This window comes from Ixodes scapularis, unplaced genomic scaffold (assembly GCF_016920785.2).
Source record: "Ixodes scapularis isolate PalLabHiFi unplaced genomic scaffold, ASM1692078v2 PGA_scaffold6__148_contigs__length_123643588, whole genome shotgun sequence".
NCBI classification, from domain to species: domain Eukaryota; kingdom Metazoa; phylum Arthropoda; class Arachnida; order Ixodida; family Ixodidae; genus Ixodes; species Ixodes scapularis.
The window spans coordinates 88,720,540-88,741,028 of record NW_024609881.1 but is presented as its reverse complement, the minus strand read 5'-3'; the positions used below and the strand labels follow the sequence as shown (position 1 = coordinate 88,741,028).

Genomic DNA, 20,489 nt, shown 5'->3' with positions numbered 1-20,489 from the left:
TACTACAATAGAGATCGGTGTACAATGTCCTCCAGATCAACCCACAGCATGGCTTACGCAGACATTGTACCTCGACGTAAACGGTTTCACCAGGAACTCGGTCTGAATTTCACTCTCGACCTTCGTTTCCTGAACCACCAAGAGGTCTAGGTCACTTTCTAGGAGAAGGCGCCTCAGCTGACACTCTCGGCGGCGTGCCGCAAGCCTTAAGCGTCCCTATACAAAAACCAAACGCTAATTGTGCCGTTTTTTTAAAACTGCCGTTAAATTTTGTTTTTATTGTTTACCCGTCGCGTCATATCAAACCAGGGCCGATACTTACTGCGACAAACCCCCCTCACTGGACAGCGACGAGGACCGCAGTTTTCTTACGTAGCGACCCTTTTTTCCAAGCAGGATAAACCCACCCTCAGACCACTGCTGTACTGGCGCGTCGTTTTTCGGAGTCTCGTTGTCTTGCCGCCGTTTCACCTTTGAGGGATCACGTTCCATGGCCGGCCGACACTCGATGGCCACTGCCTCGGTGTCGGTGCTTCCCACCGCCATCACCGCCACTGCTTCCAGAGGAAGGTATACCAATTGTGTTCGCCTGCACCTCCTTTTCGCTGGTTTCAGGAGCCATCTCCGTGCGCTGCTCATCCTCGACTGTCGCCTTCGCCTTCTTAGTGTCATGACCTTCAACTGTCACCTTGTCCTGCTGTGTCGTCTCAAACCGCATCGACGGTGGTGCGGCCTCCTCTGCTTCCGCCTTATCCATGATGAGGTCGCATCCCTCGTCGCTCGCTCGGCTGACTACAGCACCCGCGTACGAGCGTACACATTCTTGGGCCACATGGCCGAAGCCACGGCGCTGCCCGCACCGAGGAATACGGCAACCGCGCCGTATATGTCCTGACTTTTGGCACCGCAGGCATAGCGGTGCCCGCCCGAAGGCGAGGATTGTGCCGCCCTGAAGCCTTAGCTGGTGAGGTAGCCCCTCCGGCGTTTTGCCTTCCTTAAGTGCCAGTTTGGCGAACCTGGTGATCGACTCGATGTTTTAGAAGCCTTCCACTCGCCACCTCTTCTTGGTCACCTCGACGGCTGCGCCGTGCTCTTCTACTACCTTCCGGAGAGCGTCATTGGGTACGTCGGACGGAACCCAGTGTAACTTGTCCCGAACTTCCTGCCGGTTAAGGTCCAGTCGAGTGCACAGCTCTCCCTTCACCGTGAGCCGGCCAAGCTGTAGCAGTCGTTCCTTCGCTGCCGCACTTTTTAGGCTGCAGAGCCACACGTCTGCCATTTGGCACACACCTAGCCCTGCTACATCCTTACGAAGATAAGCTTTTTTCTAAGGCTCCATGATGTCGACGATCTTTATTGGCCTGGCAATGACGTAGCGGTGAAGGTAGACCAGATTTTTTTCCTTGTCTCTAGCATGCAACGTCGGTAGCACGATCCGGGAATTGGAAAAAATGCAAAAAGGCCTGTCACCACGGCCGGCATCGGCTGTTATCACGTCGCTCTCAGAGCGAGCCATCGAGCGTCCGCACTCGTCGACTGCCGATCGCAGAATGAAGCCGCCGAAGCAGCTAACAGCTTATGGTATCCGATCGGGTTTTCATGTATACTCACGCTTACAAATATACAATAAGTTATTTCATTATTAAAAAAAAAACACAAAAAACAAGCAGACCAATTTTGAAAAAAAAGAAAAACTTATCGCGCGTTGATGTTAGAACAGAGAAAATTGATTTCACCTCTTTAATCTTGCAGAATGGCACAACGTGCGTATGCGGGAGAAAACTAATGTAATCTTATGGAAGTAAAATGTGTCGCTCTCCACTAAACAAATTTCAAATTTCCCATAACTTTTACAAGGCGCTGAAATATTGTAGGTTTCATTCGTCCTTCAAATATCTTCACTCTCATGAGCACACTTTTATTTTAATGAATTAAAATGTATTAAATTGTTAGAGAAATGTTTTGTAAATGTTTGCTCCGTAATATTTATTTTTTGTTCTTTCAATAACTTATGTTGCTGTCTCAATGCTTGAGATAATTGCCTTTTACTAAAGTCATTGTAGAAAACAGATCATGGGTTAATCTACTTCATCAGTATGAAAATTAACTTGAAGGTTAGTTAGACCAGACGTAGAAAAAACACAAGAAAAAAAGTAGTCGTGCTTTTATAGTCTTATCTTTTTAATGGTACATGTTCTCTTGATCTGTATTTATATCAATTTGCTCTTTGAATAACCTTTATTTTTTTATTTTTTCGTCACTGAAAACAAAATGGAAAAATATCACGGGCGACTTCACGTCTTGGAGATTTGCGTACCAAATGTCAGCAGCAATAGACACGGCATACACCTCGAATGTTAGCAGCTGCGCATCATGCACACAGACTCTCCAGACTGTGAAATTACTGACAGTCAGCGGCATTGCCCGTTTGTTCGTGGAACACGAATGCACGTTCGAATAACACGAATGCGCTCGGCTAAGAGTTTCAATATACTGGATTTCCTATCAAGAGACGAGAATGTCAACTTTATGAGCCGGAATATATTAAACCCTCACATAGCGACAGAGAAAAAAAAAAAAAAAAACCTTTTTAGAGCAAAAGTATAGTTATTAAATATGAAATATAATTTCTTAGGCACAAGGTTGACTACCTCGAATATCTGCAGAGATAATCGATCGGTACTTGTTGTAGCCTCACAATACAGTATGCTCGTTTTGCCTATAGTTCACAAGTGTGCAAAGGTTTTACGAGGTTTTTATTCGAGACCAAAGTGAATGTTTTTTTTTTTAATTTGACACGTACACTTTTTGATAAAATGAAGCGTCTTTGGCGTGACTCTGTTTGATCACTTCATGTCACCCGCGATAGTAACTCGGACGTACTGGAGCAAGACGTTCAGGTGAAACACTGTGCCTAATTAATAAAGGCGGCAAAAGTTGCGTCATCGATCGGTTGGCACTGGCGTTTCCTTATTACGCTAACTTGATACGAAGCCAGAAAGTGTTATGTGGGAGCTATATAACACGTTATGTGTTAAGAAGAAAGGGTTTGATGCCCCTTTACAGCCTGTTTTGAAAGGAGATATTTTTTTATTCGGCGGGCACTTGTCATCAACTTAGCTGTTGGGAAAGGAAGCCGAAGAAGGTAGTGGTATTTTACCACATGACTTCACCGGTCAAGAAACTTAATCATGTATGTTTACGATCATCGGGCGGTGCAGGTGGCGGTTAGAGCGGAGTCAACGACCCGACAACTCCCACAACAAGAAGCGACTTCTGGCAAAGGAAAGGATGTAAGAAAATTCGGCGCACCCACACCTTCTTCGAGGATTCGCGAAGTCGAGAACCACTAGGTGTTGTTCTGCGCGTGGCGAAGGGTTGGCCTTCGTACACGGCAGATGTTCTGGAACTTTCACGTTGGGTAGCCCTCTGAGTGCCACACCCGATAATATTCGGCCGCGTTGCACTCTGGTTTCAGTTTAGCTTATTGCTTCGCGACCCCCGTGTTATATAACAGATAGACATCTGTACGCTTTTAAATAATTTTATTAATTCCGTTTCTTTAGTATATTTCACAGTATTCAATTTGTCTTTCCATATTAAAACTTAAAAAAAGGTTCAATTTTAGATATTTTAGTAAATGTAATTTTAAATGTAAAAGAGAGGTTCGATTTTGGATGTTTTACGAAATGTGCTAATTCGTGTAATATTGATTTGTTACTTTATTGAAATATTTATAAAAGATAGACTGCTGTGGAAACAGATGGCGTACAGGTTGTTTGAGTTTGCAGAAGTTTGTTCTTATAAAAATAAATTGCTTTTTACAAATTCCTTGGTTCCACCCCCAAGCCATTCCACGGTGTAATAGGTGAAACAAAATTCTAAACGTTGTAATTTCCAAAGATACCTTGACTAAGCAATGGGTGTGCATTTCTAATATGGACGGTGGTAATATCATTCACAATCAATGTCAGGTACTGAATATTCTATAGAACATTATCTCAGAGCTAGAAGCCTACATTTTCAATTTCATTTGCTTTAAACCAGCGGTTCAGAAGGTAACCTTTCTGGACACTCTCGTTAAAAAATCAACAAAAACCAACTGTGTGTTAGCCTTTTATTGTGCGTCAGATGCATACACGGAACTTATGAGGACCTTTCTGTCCGGAGTTATAAGGATTTCTCGAAAATGTTTTCAGAGAGAAAGCATTTATCACGCCTACTACACACCTTTTGAGCCCTTCTCACCGAGGTGAGAAGTGCTTAGTGGCCGGGTCATGAACAAAGTTCAGAGCCCAGTACAAAAAATATGGTAGCGCGAAGAAGGCGCCTATTGGGGTGCTATATTGTTTTTACAAAGAGTTCTGCTCACTTGTGATATGGAGACTGTAGAAGCGATTATTACGTTTTGTCTAAAAGTGGATCGACAATTTTGTAGTTTATCGGCTCTAGAGACTAAAGCATATTTCATAAGGATCCTGACTTTTCTTGGCTGGCACAAACGTAATTCTCTGAGCATTGGCACTATAGATTAAAAACGGGTTATCCCCAGGGCGGTTTTGAGTGGCGATACGACCCCAGTATTTTTACAGATGAATAATACTCCCCTCCAGACTTAACGACCTCAAACAAACTAAAAATGCAGGTCGTGTGGAACTAATCACAGATGAACAGCTTAGTGACGCACAAAGACAAAAACACGCTCACACACGCACACGCGCGCACAAAAACACACACGCACACGCGCACGCAAAAATACACACGCACACGCGCACGCAAAAACACACACGAACACGCACACGCATACGTACGTGCAGATTGTCTTTTGTCCTTATCTAAAATCATAAGTTAGCCAATGTTTAAAATATCTAGTAATAACTGAAGTTTTTGGAGAGTATTATATGGGACAAAGGGTGTAATAATACACCCCTTTTTCTGAGAGTGTATCGATGCGATGACGCAGGTGGAGATACTACTTTCCTTGATCCCTCAGTTTGTGTTATTTTATATTAATGAACATTTATCGTTTTATCGAAGAGACACACCACATTTTTGCATTATTGTGCCAAATGTGTCGTTTTCAAGTTGTGCGTTGTTTTGGAAATGCCTGTTGTATGAGTGCGTCCACTTCCGTAAAATTAGTGGTACATGTATTGTTTTGCTTTTAACTACCGCATAATGTACCACGAAATAAATGTTTTTTTTACATTAATAACATTGTCCAATTCGTATTGCAGCGAGCTCACTGCCTAATATTTCACTACTACGCAGTCCATATCCGTGGACCGCACAAGTTCATATAAGTACACACCCACAAAAAAAAAAAGACAGCATGACAATTTTGTTACATCATGAAAACAAGCTCAAGAAAAAAAATATATTTTTAATGACTGATTGGCTTTGGGTAGGACACGTTCAAAATGGTGGGCACTATTGTGCACACAAGTAGACCTGTGGAAAAAGTCGCCTTTTTCAACGAACTACCGTAGCAATATGCCAGTGATTACACATATTGTATGCCGTGTTATTTTGGGGTTTACATTGCAGACATTAACTTGGTACATATTTGGCGACTCCACGGTGCAAACGTCGTCATGCGCAGCGTTTTTGAAAGAAAGCCCTGTCAAAGCTATACCGCTCCAGGTGGTGCGCATAAAACACAAAGGTCCTCTTTTTTTTTTTTTATTGCAGAGGATCCTATTTTTTACTTGCTCTTTCGCGCCCACCTGTTTCTCCGAGGTATGCGCTTGTTCACCCCGCTTTCGTCTCCTTTCCACTCATATAACAACAACGAGGCCGTACTGCTGTTCTTCAACACAGAATCTGTTTATGGACTGGATTTATAAAAACTTTTCACGCTCGAGTTTGAGAAAAAATCTTTACACGCCGAACAAGGCAACCTAATATATGTATTGCAGGTAGCAGGCAATGCACAACCAACCGAAGCATAGAAAAGGCGTAGTTAGTGATAACAACTTATACACTGTCATAACTAGGCATGCACAGTCGAAACCAGAGAAGTTCATTAAGGAGCTTAGCAGAAATCGAACCTTGGATGATGGGATGAGCAGACCGACATCTTTGTCAGTCTGCTCATTCAGGACGTATTTACAAGCATGAATTAAAATCACACTGCCCGGTGTTTTGGGGCAGTTTTACAACCACTACAAGTAGGATATGAACGGGAGCGCTTCAAGTGAACTTACTTGCCACTAACGGTCGGCGGCAGTAGCCTCCGACTGTCCGTGGCGAGTGATGCTTCGTACACCATACATAGACCGCAGGCGACCATGGCAGGCTAGTTATACTTAGCATACTTAGTCTGCATTCGCCCGTCGTCGCTGTATTCTACTGTGTACAGCGTACTTAGTCCGCAGCACCCTGCAAAATATTTCAAGGCATTCCAACTTGCTCAGTTTTTTTTTCTTTGTATTTACGAGTATTTTTTTTTTGTTTTCGGCAACGTCATAGAACACCTGCGAAGTAAGAATTGACGGAGCAGCTGCTCACAGTTCTGCTAGGGGAGTGGCATGATGCAGCCGCCGGCCTCTCTGACACTGCACTTTAGTCGTACGTATTTAAGTCGAAACCGAAAAGCGATTTCGCTAAGAAAGGCATAAGCATGTTGTCGGTTTTGGTGCTCGCGCTTTGCTTATTGATACCCGGAGGGATATCAGAAGACCAAGCAGAGAGGACATCAGATGGGGAGTCAGAAGCGACAACTTTTACAACGCTATTGTCTGGGCCTGTTTTCAACTATTCCGAGACAAATCCTGAACTTCAAAACTATCAAGACGCGTGGAAGGTAAGCTATTTTGGTGGACATCACTGTTTTCTTGAAAGATAATAACTGAAGAAAAAAAGGGTTTCGCCCCCAAGAAAACAAACGCACCCATTTCAGTCTTCAATCACCCAAGGCTTTGGGGGGCAATAATCTCAGCACCGTTGTTGATGGTGCAATTTGAAAGAAAAGGCGTTGATGAATCTTCCTCACTTTCCCTGGCCTCAAAAACGCTAAGTTTATATCGAGTTACTTAATCATAGAAATTTAGGGCGGAGCCTTTTTTACCGTTCCTATGTCGCAGCATAATATGCACAATATTCCCTCAGTGACCATACGCTTCTTTAGAAAACTAGGCCGATCGACCCGCCTTTCTTTTAAATCTGTATTTGCTATATTTAGGAATTTTAGTTCCCTTCTAGGCCACCCGGGAGTAACTGAGCGATTAAACCACAATAACAGTACAATCAATTGTATAACATCAACTAGAACGACGAATGAAATAAATAGCCGCTTGCTGTTAAGCCCGTTCGATGATCTCGCATTATTTATTTACCACCATGACAATTATATCTGATGTAGGAATAAATCTAAACGTTGCATTCATTTGCTAAAAAAATATTTTTACTAGCTTTCCTGACGAGTCATTTACAGGCATATTCCTTGATATTCAGTATATATAATTACTCTATAGCCGCGTTGACATGAGTGGAACTCAGTTGCAGCAAATCCAGTCACTGCATTCAATGGGCTGAACGCGCATACCGATCTAACCGATATATATATAGGTGAACCAAGACGGCAAGCGCGCATTCACGCAGCTCATCTAAACACCGGTAACATAGCATGTTCTGAAGAGAAGGGCTATGGAAGTGCGTTCGTTCCGGCGCTGCTACGCTTGATGCGGACACGTGTGAACAACCGCGAACGCGGCGGCGACGCAGAGCGGTCCTGGGCGTTTGCGTGCAACTTCTTCCAGAGAACTGGAGTTGAGGTCGGGCTTGCTGGTTCTGTGGTACCCGTGCCAGGACGCGCACTGGGAATTCCTCATGGAGTAAAAGAGCAGGGCAAGTATGGGGCCCTAGCTGACGGGTTATTTGAACGTCCCACTCTTGTAGCACTCGACCGTGACATTTCGCGCTCGTTGTTTGAGATAACACGGCTCGTCAGAGTAAACCGACTTGCATTGACGCGACGTACCATGACGACCACCGAGAACGGCGGCGACAAAATGGCAGCCGATGTTGGTGGTACGCGGGAAAAAGTAGCGACTGTTTACCTAAGATTCGGCGCCCTCCCCTTCCTCTTTTCGCCGCGAAAACCAGATAAACCAAGGGAGTAAAAAAATAAGCCGTCGCCACGTGTGTCGTTGCCGAAAATGGCGAGTTCGTAACTGCTTGAAAACAGTTTTCATTGTACCGTGGCGAGCGAACTTGGGTGAGCATGGGGGAGCATAGAATGAGAGAGCGTTCATGATCACGTGGTTTATTTGCACAATTGGCGTGACTGACTTATGCAGTGTTGCCTGGGCCTCAAATGAAAATGATCAACACTTGAAATTGAGTATTGCAATTATTAGGGCTCTAAGAATTGCGAAACTTGGCGTATATACTGAGTAGACTATGATCACTCCATCTCAAGAATAACCTACACGTATACATTATATGTCCTAACCTTTTTAACGAACCACTTCATACGGGTTATTGTAATACTACAGTATATGGTAGTACCCGATGCTCACTGCACGCGCTGTCAGAAACATACAAATAAATAATCGATAACAAAATGGCGTTGTCTTATCCTCAGGGCCAAGAGCTCGTGCAGGGGGACTCACTTGTTTGCGCTACGGAACAAAAAAAGAAACAAAAGTGTTAGGAACAATATGATCAGATGTCTAATTTGTTCTGAACGTGTTTTTTTTTTCACGCACCCTTTAGTGTTTGTTTTACGCACCCTTGTCACAGCTATCGCTGTGCTTGTACTATGAATTAAAAAAGAACCGCTCAACCTTATTATTATGTATCGTGCAAGCGTGGTGCCACCTCAGTTTGACTTTAAATGGGACAACTATCTGACACTATAATGAAGCAATGGTGAGGGTGCAGGCTAGCTGGTGTAAATTGAGCATAGTTGTAAACCCGAGACTGGGGATACGGACAAGGGACAAAACACAGAACGACACGGACGAAGTCTGTGTTTTGTTGTCCGTATCACGAGTCTCGGGTTTACAACTACGCTCTATCTGACACTCTCTTGTCGAATACATGAGGTTTGAAGCTCAAAACTACACTTGGATGGGGTTTTATCACTGCCGCGGCCATGGGCTGAAATTCCTCGCTGGCACAGCTCTGGCCCGCGGAAAGCTGGTAACACTGTTAATTCCTGTTACTGCAACGCTCACGTAATCCATGAGCGGCATGCGGTTGAAACGAAATGGAAGAATCGCAGGAAAAATTTCTACAGTCGCTCAAACTGCACTGGTCAAAAACCCATCCCAGCAACGCGCTACGCTACGCATAATTTTGTTTTATTAAACAAATCAGCTGCTCGGATTATCCGCTTATCGTGATCTGTGGTCCGCCCTTTGCCTTCGCTTCACACTGTTAAGACCTACGGAACGAAAGCGAGCACAAAGCTGCGATAAAATTCAACAACCAATTATGCAACTGGCATGAGACTTGAACACATGGTCCATAGAACTTTTTAAACGTCTGCTTTTTGGCTAGGTTCTAAACGAGTGGGAGCTTTCCCCTTTCTAGTGCTTTCATCCCTCTGTGGTGTTGACGTGTTTTTTTGCATCTCGTAATATTTTGTATTACAGATCGATGTAATAGCATGCTGGCGCAAGAGTAAAAACGGCGCGAAAAGTATGAAAGACGTGTTTAATACAATGAACATACCAGCGCTTCGGATTATCCAGTGTGTTTGACTCGTCCTTTATTTTTTTTGCCTGTTTTTACTTGAAAAAACGAATACCGACTGCTGTCTACATTCTCCCAATCGAAGATGATTCTCCTTTTATTCTGCCATAACTCTCGTGTGGCCGGCTCAGATACTGGTTTCTAGTGCGTTAGATTGCACTGTTTGCCTCCAAAACACCGAGGAAGTTGTTTTAGACCGCAGCTCTTAGGCGCCCGTTTCCGGCTTGAGCGGCGTCGCCGTCGCTGTCGGTGTAACCGCGCGGTGCATTATGGATAAATTTTTCCGAAGGGACCCGAGGTCCTCCCGAAGGAACCCCAGGTTGTCCTGAAAGAACCCGAGGCCCTTCCGGAGGACCTCGGGTCCCTTCGGGAAGACGTCGGGAGGACCTCGGGTTTTTTCGGTAGGACCTCGGGAGGACCTCGGGTTCCTTCGGGAGGACCTTGGGTTCCTTCGGCAGTTGCAAGCAACAGATTGCATGCAACCTGTTGCATGTAGCTGGCATAAAACCTGGGTTGCATGCAACCTGCTGCATGCAACTGGCATGTGACGAGTTGTATGCAACCTGTTGCATGCAACCTGGTGACGTCATCAGCATCCGCATCGTCATCATTACTGATGACGTCATCAGTGACATCACTGATGACGTCATCGGCATCCGCATCGCCATCGTCATCATCACTGGTGACGTCATCAGTGACGTCACTGATGACGTAATCGGATCGTCACTGATGACGTCATCGGATCGTCATCGTCAAGGTTACGTGACCCCCCGAGATCACGTGACCCACCCGAGGTCACATGACCCCCTCCCCCCTTCAGTACCCTTCTCTCCTCCTCCTCAAGAGCTGCGCTCTAATTCGGCGTTACAGGGAGTTGTAGACGGCTTTCATTTTTCTTTCCTAAGATATTGGCGCCTCTGAAAATATAATATAATTTTTAATCAAAGGCGTTACCCACACCTGATCTAAGATTGCAATGCAGTTTAGTGCAATGTAGCTTTAAAAACAAGACATGAACTCCATCAAAACAGGCTGCCCAGATATGTTTCTAAGGTTGTAATCTTTTTCTAATATGTACACCTAGCTTATAGAGATAACGCATAAGTGGTGGGAGTTCATGTTATCTACCTTCCACGATGGATGTGACAAAGGCCGCGGGTGGGGAGAGTTCGGCCTCCTTCGCCGTGAGCTCCGACGTGTTCGTGAAGTGGATGGTCCCTTTGTTGGAGGGCCCTTGTCTCACTCTCTCACGGGAAGACCTATTTCCCTTCCCCCGCTCGGATACGGATCGCTGCTGATAGGCGAGGACGTTTCGCCTCTTGTTTTCCTGCTTTCGGGAAAGGGGGACTCGTCCGGTGACCGCGAAAGAGACAGGACGTGTTTCGGCGACTTCTCGACGCTTCCCCGATCTTGTCTCTCCGCACTCTCGCGTCGGCAGGTGAGGACCCTTTCGTAACTTGCCGGCGCGTGGGGCATTTTAGATGAAAACTAGTTTCTTTAGAAGGGTGTTTTAATAAATGATCTTGAACTCTGTCCTTACTCTGGTACGTCTGTCTTCTCTTCCGCTATATTCGAGAGTGAGACGAGGTAGCCGATCATTGGCACCGACGGAGCTAATTTATCGAACCGAATCGCGGTAATGTAGCCCTAAGCGTCATCTATATTGCCACAGAGATGAGGGGACCGCGCTTTTAAGTTTGACGTTTCCTTTGAGATCGCCGCTGCTGTTGAGATGACCTTTGGTTCCTCTATTTGTACCCCTGCTGGTAGCTTGCAAATCCCATACAGATGAGGAAGACTACGATATTTATCCTTATTTAAAGAACTAACGTTAATAACATGGTTGTATTTGTTTTTTTACTAGTTTGTTACAAGCAATGAAAGTTTTCTAATGAAGTACCGAAACTTCAACACCAACCCGACGGGAAAAAACATGACGATGTGCGTAAGTGCGACCATGATTGAAATGAACGAGACAACTCATTATGTGCTCCATAATATCACCTATTTGAATACGACAAGTAACAAGACGTAAGTATTGCAAGCGTTTTGATGTTTACATGCTTGTTAAGGTACATGACATGAGAGGGCCAAATTACACAGAACATATTTTGTGGCGCAAAATTTGCTTTTTTTCCGCCCGAAACCCGCCGGCTGAGAGCTGGCCGGTTGGAGTCGCTCTCATGCGATTCTCGGTGGTCAAATGACGTTCTTTATGGTTTAGACGTACACTCAATATTTAAAATAGAAAACAAAATATCGTACCCGTCTTTTGTGGCTTCTAGAAAACGGCAAATACGTTGACTGAAAAAAAAAAAAAAAGTGCACAGGAAACCAGAAGCACTCTGTGCATTCCCTGCGTAAGTCTCAACATGGCTGAATGAAGCCAACTTCTAAGCGATGGCGGTGGACGACAGACGTACAGCCTCTACTTCAGAACTCTTGTTAGCGGTACCTGCAAATCTGTCATGCTCCAAAAAACAAAAAAACAAAAAAAAAAAAACGAACATTTTACCGGTAAAAACAACTAAAATTTCTACCGCACCCGTCGTACGGAATGTATCTTAATGTTTTGGTTGTCGGGCCGCCAAGCTGATTCGCACGATGACGTCGCCAAGTCGTCGCTCCTTCTCCTTTCCGAAGACATCACACGCCTCACGAACACGAACTGGTTATAGCTTGAAAAACACCCGAACGTCGAACACGAAGTGCTTGACGTTCGCGTTTTTCGTGCACCGTTCGAAGTACGCGTTTTGCGTCTGCTTCGCTTGCCGAAAAAAACGAAAACAAAGAAGAAAGAAAACGCGATCGGGTGTAGTTAGGTGACTTCCGGTAACCCCCTTCATCTCTACATTGCCTCTTCCTCCCCATTCCAATTTCAGTTTCGGTTTTGAGCAGTCGCGATTTTTTACTTTCTTAAAAATACAGGCGGCGCTGCAGCAAAATATTCATTGGGTAGTTTTCTGACACAATGATAAATCGCCGAGGAGCTCATGAGAGGCGGTCGTATCGACTGTGTCGTATGCTATCGCTGCTTAGTTCCCGTGGGCCGAATAAAAACAAACATCGTTTCCTGTAATTATTTTTATGCTTACGTCGTGTCATTCCTACGCAGTGACGAGGAGAAGGTTTGTACCGTCGGAAAATCGTATTTCTTCCATAAGCAACGCCAATTTTACGCTGCAGTGCATGGAATTTATGGTGGTCTGCGTGCAGAACGACATAAACTACCTCTTTTCGTCTGCCAGTTTGCCTGACCAGCACGTCTTCTATAGTTTGCTGGAGTCACAAATACAGGTCTGCGCGCTTTCCCGGTCCATTAAAGCATGAAATGCTTTTTTTAACTCTACCCCGATTCCATAATTTCGTTCGTCCGTCTGTCCGTCCATTCGTCGGTGCCTTTTCCGCTAAATTTAGCGGGAAAAGTGTTGTCACATGATGTCACCTGACGTCACGTCACCTTGAGAAAATTGACGACTCGTGGCCTATACTCAGTTTCCCCACTAAATTTAGCGGCAAAATTCACGTCTTGTGACCAAAATATCAATCCAGTTTCCGCGCAAAATTAAGCGTCAAAGTGACGTCACGTGGCCTAAACACCAATTCAGTTACCCGATAAATTTAGCGGGAAAATGCACGTCTTGTCAACCAGACACCAACACAGGGTCCCGCTAAATTTTGCGGGGGAAATCCCCGTCACGTGAACTGACGTCACGTTATATCTAAAACCATTTATTTTCCCCGCTAATTACTGCCGGAAAATATACGTACGTGAAACACCAATTTTTTTACCGATTTCCTCAACAGTTACCTCAGCAAATGCCCGAAATAAATGCATAGGAATTTGAAGCCGAAGGTCTTTGTTTGCTTCGTGTTTAAAGGTGTTATTTCGGGGCGTATATTTTTCCCACGTTTGGTGTTTTTCAGTGTCAATTTTTGGTGTCGTACAAAACGTCGTCGTTTCCCGGGGTTTATGTTGAACAAAATAGGACACGGGAATGGGATTTTCCGACTTCAAGGGAAGATTATTTCTGATCCCAAAAGTTAGGAAATGTCCCGATACCGATAAGAGCAGGAAACGAGATTTCGGGTGCGGCTCGGATGAAGCAGCCTTGCGGACAGTTCTTTGTTCACAGTTAGCATGAAATAAATCTATAGATATTTTTTTTTCCTCTAGCATTTCACTTGTTTAAAGGCAGCTCCGATTCGGGGCTGTTTTACTCGAATTCAACGGAGCCTTATCGCAAGCCAAATGTTATAGTTCATCGCTTTTTACCGAATACACGGTACCTAGGGTGTATGTCACCTTAGCCCAAAGAGCGTCGGAAGTCGACCAGAGATGAAAAAGGAAAAGAAAAACGATAATACACATGATACTTCTTTCCCATCGCGGTGAAGTCGATATTCGAGATACGTAAGCTATCTTTGCACCTATAGACCCTTTCTTCAAGGGCGCCGCCATCCTGAATTGTCGTCACTTCCAGGACGAAAACATTGTCTTGCCGTCGCCACGCCAGTAAAAGACACTTAGGATATAAGCGTAACCGTTACACATTATCATTTTGCCTCCCACTTATTTTTTTACTAGTTGCAGGTTGAAATGTTTTAGTGTTTTTTCGTCGCCCATACCGCATACACCTATTAGGTGGCTGGGGACGAGGGTACACAGAAAAGGTCTATAAGAACGATGGCAGACGGGCAGGTGTGTGTTTGCTTTTGTCCGGATTTTGTAAGAAAGCTTTCTTCTCTTGAATTCTTAAACTGCTTTACAATTAAACGCGCTTAATTGGTCGTAGAGGCAACAATTATGCTTTAATAGACGAATTGTCAGCAATACTTTCTTCGTAATAAAAAAGATACGGTAGCCTTTTAGCGAATTGTAGAGGAAAACTGAATAAATAATTCCTCGAGTAACCCTTGCTTTTAACCACAGACGGACCAACGGTGTTATGGATGCGATGTGTTTGTTGCCGACAAAAGACTAAAATGTCAGCATGACCGATATCTGCAATGTTTTCTTACAGGATTCCATTCACCAAATCTTATTATGTCATCAGCTCAGAGTGTTACACCACGAGAAACGTTCTAAACGGAACAGTGACTGGCAGTAAGTCGCAGTCCTCGAAGTTGAAACAAATAGGTTTTCAATATGCCTAGCCTTTCAGTGAAGGCGATGTTGTTATTGATAGTGGCATTAAAAAACAGCAAACACGCTCCTGCTGTTCAATCGACTTGATTGCTTAGGTGAATTTTTTTACACCTCTATTGTTTATTGGAAAAACTGGAGAGGACAAGCGGAAAACTGCTGAAATGTAATGAAGGGATTTCGTATTTTAAAATTGTTATTTTAGTTGCCGCATAGTGAAACTATTTTTCCGTTCAAGTGAACCTTGAGAAAGAGATTGATTAAGGAAGTAATTGGAGTTTTGGGTTTAACAGCTGGAATAAAAACATCTTGCGTGCAAAATATTTTTTTAATTTATTTTAATTGTTATTTTAGAACCCATGTTAGCCGGGAACTACTGAGTTACTAATTGTTTCAACACTCGATTTTTTATAGCGAACACAAGTGAGCTGTATCCATTTGCATTCGCTGACAAAAATTGTGCTGTCATACGGAAAGATAGCTGGAGCAATGGTTAGTATCGCGGTTACGTACGTATTTTTATCATCATCGTCTAAGATGTAATGCAAACCTAAATAAAAAAAAAAAACGGACACCAAGACGAATCAAACAAAAACTTTCGCTCGAAAATTGCACTACTGGTGTTGATATTCACCAGTAAAATGACACCCATATTTTTCGTTTATGTGAGAGCTACAACGAACTGTTGATGTAACCTGTTTAACATTGTCTCTCACCAAGATTGAAGGGCGAAGATATGTCCATCAATCTGTGTGAACCTTTTATGTCCTATGCACAGGTAAACGAAAAAAACAAAAAACAAAAAAAAAACAGCAAGACTCTGGTTGACGCTGCTTCTCACTGATGGTACACCAGAAAGCAAAACCGTGAACACTTATTTGTGATGAAAACCGGAGAGCAGATGCAGCAGATAGGAACGTGTGTCCTACCAAATGGCAGTAGCAGTATCAACCAGATGATATTCGCCGTTTTGCTGCCTCTGTGCATAAGAAAGAAGTAGTTTTTTTCAGACTTTTTTTCAAAAAATTAAACCCACACTTTAGCACTTGAGCATCAGACATGAGCCACCTAAAGACACCTTTTCTGAAAAGGTTGGTGCGCCCTGCATTAACTATACGAACGTATTTACGTCCGAGTAATTCGCTTCAACGACCTGCAGAATGTATTTCGTGCAAACGCAGTATGACTTCCTGACCTTCAAATATACCTCCATGCAGCCGCAGCCACGTGCCTGCACACATTCCGCTTGAGTGGTAAATATAAGAAAGGTCTGTCAAATGACAGACCGTACAGAAGAAAAAAAAATTATAAATAAGTCACAGAGCTGCCCATTCTCTGTGTGTTTGAAACAAAAGTGTGTAATCTTTGTAGTATTTTTTTCGTAGAGTGAAATAAATTTAAAACAAAGGTTCATTTTATATGGAAATACGACACGATTATTTGGTTCAGGACTATTGAAGGATGGTTTTGAGCATGCGTTGTCAATCCTGTCTTACGACCCACGAATTCTAGGACCTTCCGAAAGGACAACAGCTTATAAGTTATGAAATAAAAGGAGAAAACATGGTCTTTCTCTGATCTTATCTAGGAGGAATATTTTTGCTTCATGAAAACGCATGTGCTGGAGCTTGGGCTTGAAGGTTCTACGTCGATGTTTGTTGAATACATCCGTCTGTTAACTATATTTTTAGGCAAATACATAAATAAGAAACATAATCAGAGAATGTTTTAAAACAGACTCTCAATTAATACGAATTAGGTGTAATATATTAAGAGCCAGAGTTCCCTAGCTCGCTTTACTGTGCCCGATGCCAAACAGTTTGGCAACGTAAGAATAAGTGACTCGCCTGCTCCTGGTAATGAACACGTAAACACTAACATAACAAAACGTTTTTGCCCAAAATAGTCTTCATAAATAATTGTTTCTTTTCTTTTTAGAAACATTCAAGGCCTGCGAAATGTGGGTGTATCAAAGTGCTCTCAATAAGGAGTTGAGCTGTTGTGACTTTGTGTTCGACCTCTTGTGTTCACGTGGTTATAAGCAAACAACGTATGACCCAGAACGCTGTAAGCCTGAAGACACTGAAGTGAATGCTGATCCTACAGCTTTAACAACGAGTTCAGAATTGACTTCGCAATAAATAAATATAATTATTAATATAGCACATCTTACTAGTTTATATTTATTGCTGGTATCTGTCAACTATGGACCGCTTAAAAAAAAACTGAAAATAAAAATAAACAAAATTTAAGTAGTTTGGTTGCGTCATTTCTGTCAAAAAATTAATTTTACACGAAAACAAAACGTGTTTTTAAGCAATATTGACGGCGCGAGATGCGATTTCGTTGGTAGTCACCTCCTTTCCACTTGTTTTCTCTCTCGGCATTTCGGGCGCGTGGAGGAGAGGTGGATCGGCTTCGCCTTCACGCTGAGGTGGAAAGAGCGAATGACCATATCGTTGAACGAATGACCATTCCGTAACGTCATGAACTTTGCGTGCAGAATTTCAAACAAATTTCTTGCCGTCAATATTGATCTAATAATATTTTTTTTCCTGCTTATAACTGTTTTTTCGACACTTTTGTCCCAACCAAACTGTTTAGTTTTTTTCTTTTCGGGGGCTCTTTAAGGATGTTTTGAAATAACTTGAAGACAGAAAGAGTTAATTGAACTTTTACCGGTGCCGCACTTAAGACAATAAAAAAATATTGCGTCTAACTTAATAAACACAAGAAATCACACAACATTTCTATTTTCTACTATCTTCCACTAGCATAGGCATTATGAAAGTCATTTATAGTTAAACTTATTTTCCCCAAATAACAGTCGCAAATGTGTTTGCCCTACTACTTATATCGTCCTGCACATGACTTGACGCAACAGCCTGGTTTCAGACACCTGTGTTTGAGGACGGCATAAGTGTTAAGGTTCCTTTTTTTTCTAGGGTTTTTTGGACCTTGGTCGCTGCAACAACCAGTACTACTATCTTCTCGCAAGCAGTCATAATCAGTGATAGGCAATCGTAACGCCGGCATGACCGTGCCGTAACGTAAACGCCCGAGTCAAGCTGAAGTAATAGATTTTCATATTGAATTATGAGCTTGCAAATGTCGGAAAGGGCCCGTCTTCCAGGATATCTAGGGAACCACTCCTCCCCATAGGGACAGGCTGGAAGACGGGCCCTTTCCGACATTTGCAAGCTGAGATGACGTGCCACGTCACTGCCGCATGTCGGAAATAGCGCGGGCCTTAAATCAGCAACGGTTGTCGTCTACCCAGTTAAGCGAATTCGAAACTAAACAGTACACAGAGAGCTGGTCAGAAATTGAGTCCGCCGAAACCAGTGGCCAGGATGGTCTAATCGGTTAAGGCGTCGCCCCGGACAGGCGAAGGTTGCGGGTTCAATCCCCGCTCCTGGCCCAATTTTTCGCCAGCTCTCTTTCCCTTTCCCTTTCCCTAACTTTAATGCAATAAATTCAATAATCACCTTCTCCCCTCTTCGTTCTCAATATTACTACGGCTGCACTTGTCAATCTTCACTCAATCCCATTATATATATACGGTGCAGCCTGTCCCTATGGGGAGGAGTGGTTCCCTAGATATCCTGGAAGACGGGCCCTTTCCGACATTTGCAAGCTGAGATGACGTGCCACGTCACTGCCGCATGTCGGAAATAGCGCGGGCCTTAAATCAGCAACGGTTGTCGTCTACCCAGTTAAGCGAATTCGAAACTAAACAGTACACAGAGAGCTGGTCAGAAATTGAGTCCGCCGAAACCAGTGGCCAGGATGGTCTAATCGGTTAAGGCGTCGCCCCGGTCAGGCGAAGGTTGCGGGTTCAATCCCAGCTCCTGGCCCAATTTTGCGCCAGCTCTCTTTCCCTTTCCCTTTCCCTAACTTTAATGCAATAAATTCAATAATCACCTTCTCCCCTCTTCGTTTTCTATATATATATATATATATATAGAGAGAGAGAGAGAAAGAGAGAAGGTGTTAAAGCCGAACCACATAGGAAATATTCTCGACGAATTTACGGGCGTTTTAGTGGGTGTAATCACGGGATTTGGCGAGCGCTTTTTTCACAGAAGGGAACAGGGGAAGGTCGCCAAACCACGCACGACGCTTTCCGTCGACGTCTCCTCAGCGTTTGGTGCAGTGTAGCCCGACTCGCGCCTTTCATGAAAGGAGGCAAAATGTAGATAGGCTGCTATATTGTTGAGTTCCGCGAGGAGACAGAAATAACTGCATATTAATAAGGAACCAAAGCCTAATTTGCTAACACCTGTTTAAAAAAATGTTCGTTCCAACCTTTAAGTTGCCAAACACTCCCGGCAGGAGGACGGCCGCGATCTCTGCTCAAAACCCTTCCTTTTGTAATTATTCTCACATCGGCCGCAACATTGATGGTATTTTCTTCTGACTCAGTTGTTCATCGCTCGTTCCAAAGAGATATAGCGATTTCGTACAGTTCACAGATAAACCGGTGAACGCGACAAGCGAGCTCCCATTTTGGCGGCCCAGTCAAGCCAATTAGCCAGCCGCATAGCTAGACAAGCCGATTCTAGAGCAACTTCCGGCTCTCAACTCAGGAGCGGATTGGCCGGCACCGCGCCGTACGCTTCCGGATGCGCCGCGACGAAATACGCCGAAGCGCCGAGATCTGTCTCGGTCGGATCGCCGAATACGCGCGTATTTACGCCGACCTTGGAAGCGCTCGTCCCGATGCCCGCTGTACGTCGGGATTACGCCCGCCGAAATGCCCGCAAATACGTCGGAAATACGCCCTGTGTGGTTCGAGCTTTAGGCGCCTGTTTGCGGCTCCAGCTGCGTCGCCGTCGACGTCGGCAAAACCGCGCGTTACATTATGGAACGTTTCCCATAATGACGTCAGACGCGACGCCACGTGTGACGTCACAAGGGTCACGAGTGACGTCACGAAGGTCACTCGTGAAGGTCACGAGGGAGGGGGAGGAGGAAGGAAAGAGGAGAAGGTGGAATGAGGCGAGGAGGAAGGAGGGAGTTCAGAGGGAGGAGGAGGAAAAAGGAGAGGGTAGAGGCAAGGATAGGGGATTTGTTCAAATTATGTATGCGTTTGCGTGCATCTTTTTTATGCAAAACTGCATGTAGGTGTCAACGGTGCACCCTTATGTAGGCCTATGGGCTGTTTAGGGGCACCGGAAAAGTACAATAAATAAATAAATAAATAAATACCCTTCTCTCCATAGCATCCCCTCCTCCTCCTGAAGAGCTGCGCTCTAATTCGGCATTGCAGGGAATTTTAAACGTCTTTCATTTGTTTCGCTTCCTATTTGTGTGTGTGTGTGTGCGATCCTGCCTTCGTTATTCGTTAGTTGCTCAAAAGACGTCGCATTAAAAATATACATCGATTGCAAAGAGAAATAGGCTCCTCTTAACGTGTGTTTCGGTAACCAGCCCACTATACTAAATGGGGTTACCTTCCTGTTTTAGATGCAGCTCTTAGGCTCCCGTTTCCCAGTTTCGCCGCGTCGGCGTAACCGCGCTACATTTAGCGGGAAAACTGACGTCACGCGATCTCAACACCAATTCAATGCTCCGCTAAATTCAGCGGGAAATAAAACTGCAGTAGTAAAACTGTGGGAGTAGGGGAGGGTTTGGGTGA

At 44.1% G+C, this 20,489-nt stretch overlaps 1 protein-coding gene and 1 pseudogene across 2 annotated transcripts; one reads left to right on the top strand and one right to left on the bottom strand.

The window, feature by feature from the left end:
- Window positions 1–318: 318 nt before the first annotated feature.
- LOC120838905 lies at window positions 319–1,024 on the bottom strand (annotated as a pseudogene).
- A 5,484-nt stretch (window positions 1,025–6,508) lies between these two features.
- LOC8023570 (male-specific histamine-binding salivary protein-like) lies at window positions 6,509–17,104 on the top strand. 2 transcript variants are annotated; one of them, XM_040209021.2, is made up of 5 exons: window positions 6,509–6,805; window positions 11,567–11,733; window positions 14,727–14,809; window positions 15,263–15,340; window positions 16,787–17,104. In XM_040209021.2, the coding sequence occupies exons 1-5, from the start codon at window positions 6,623–6,625 to the stop codon at window positions 16,987–16,989; spliced, it is 714 nt and encodes a 237-aa protein (XP_040064955.1). In that variant the 5' UTR covers window positions 6,509–6,622; the 3' UTR covers window positions 16,990–17,104. The 2 variants fall into 2 exon arrangements, with proteins under 2 accessions (XP_040064955.1, XP_040064956.1); XM_040209022.1 differs by lacking the exon at window positions 11,567–11,733 and having other exon boundaries at window positions 6,626–6,805; window positions 16,787–16,993.
- Window positions 17,105–20,489: the final 3,385 nt, after the last annotated feature.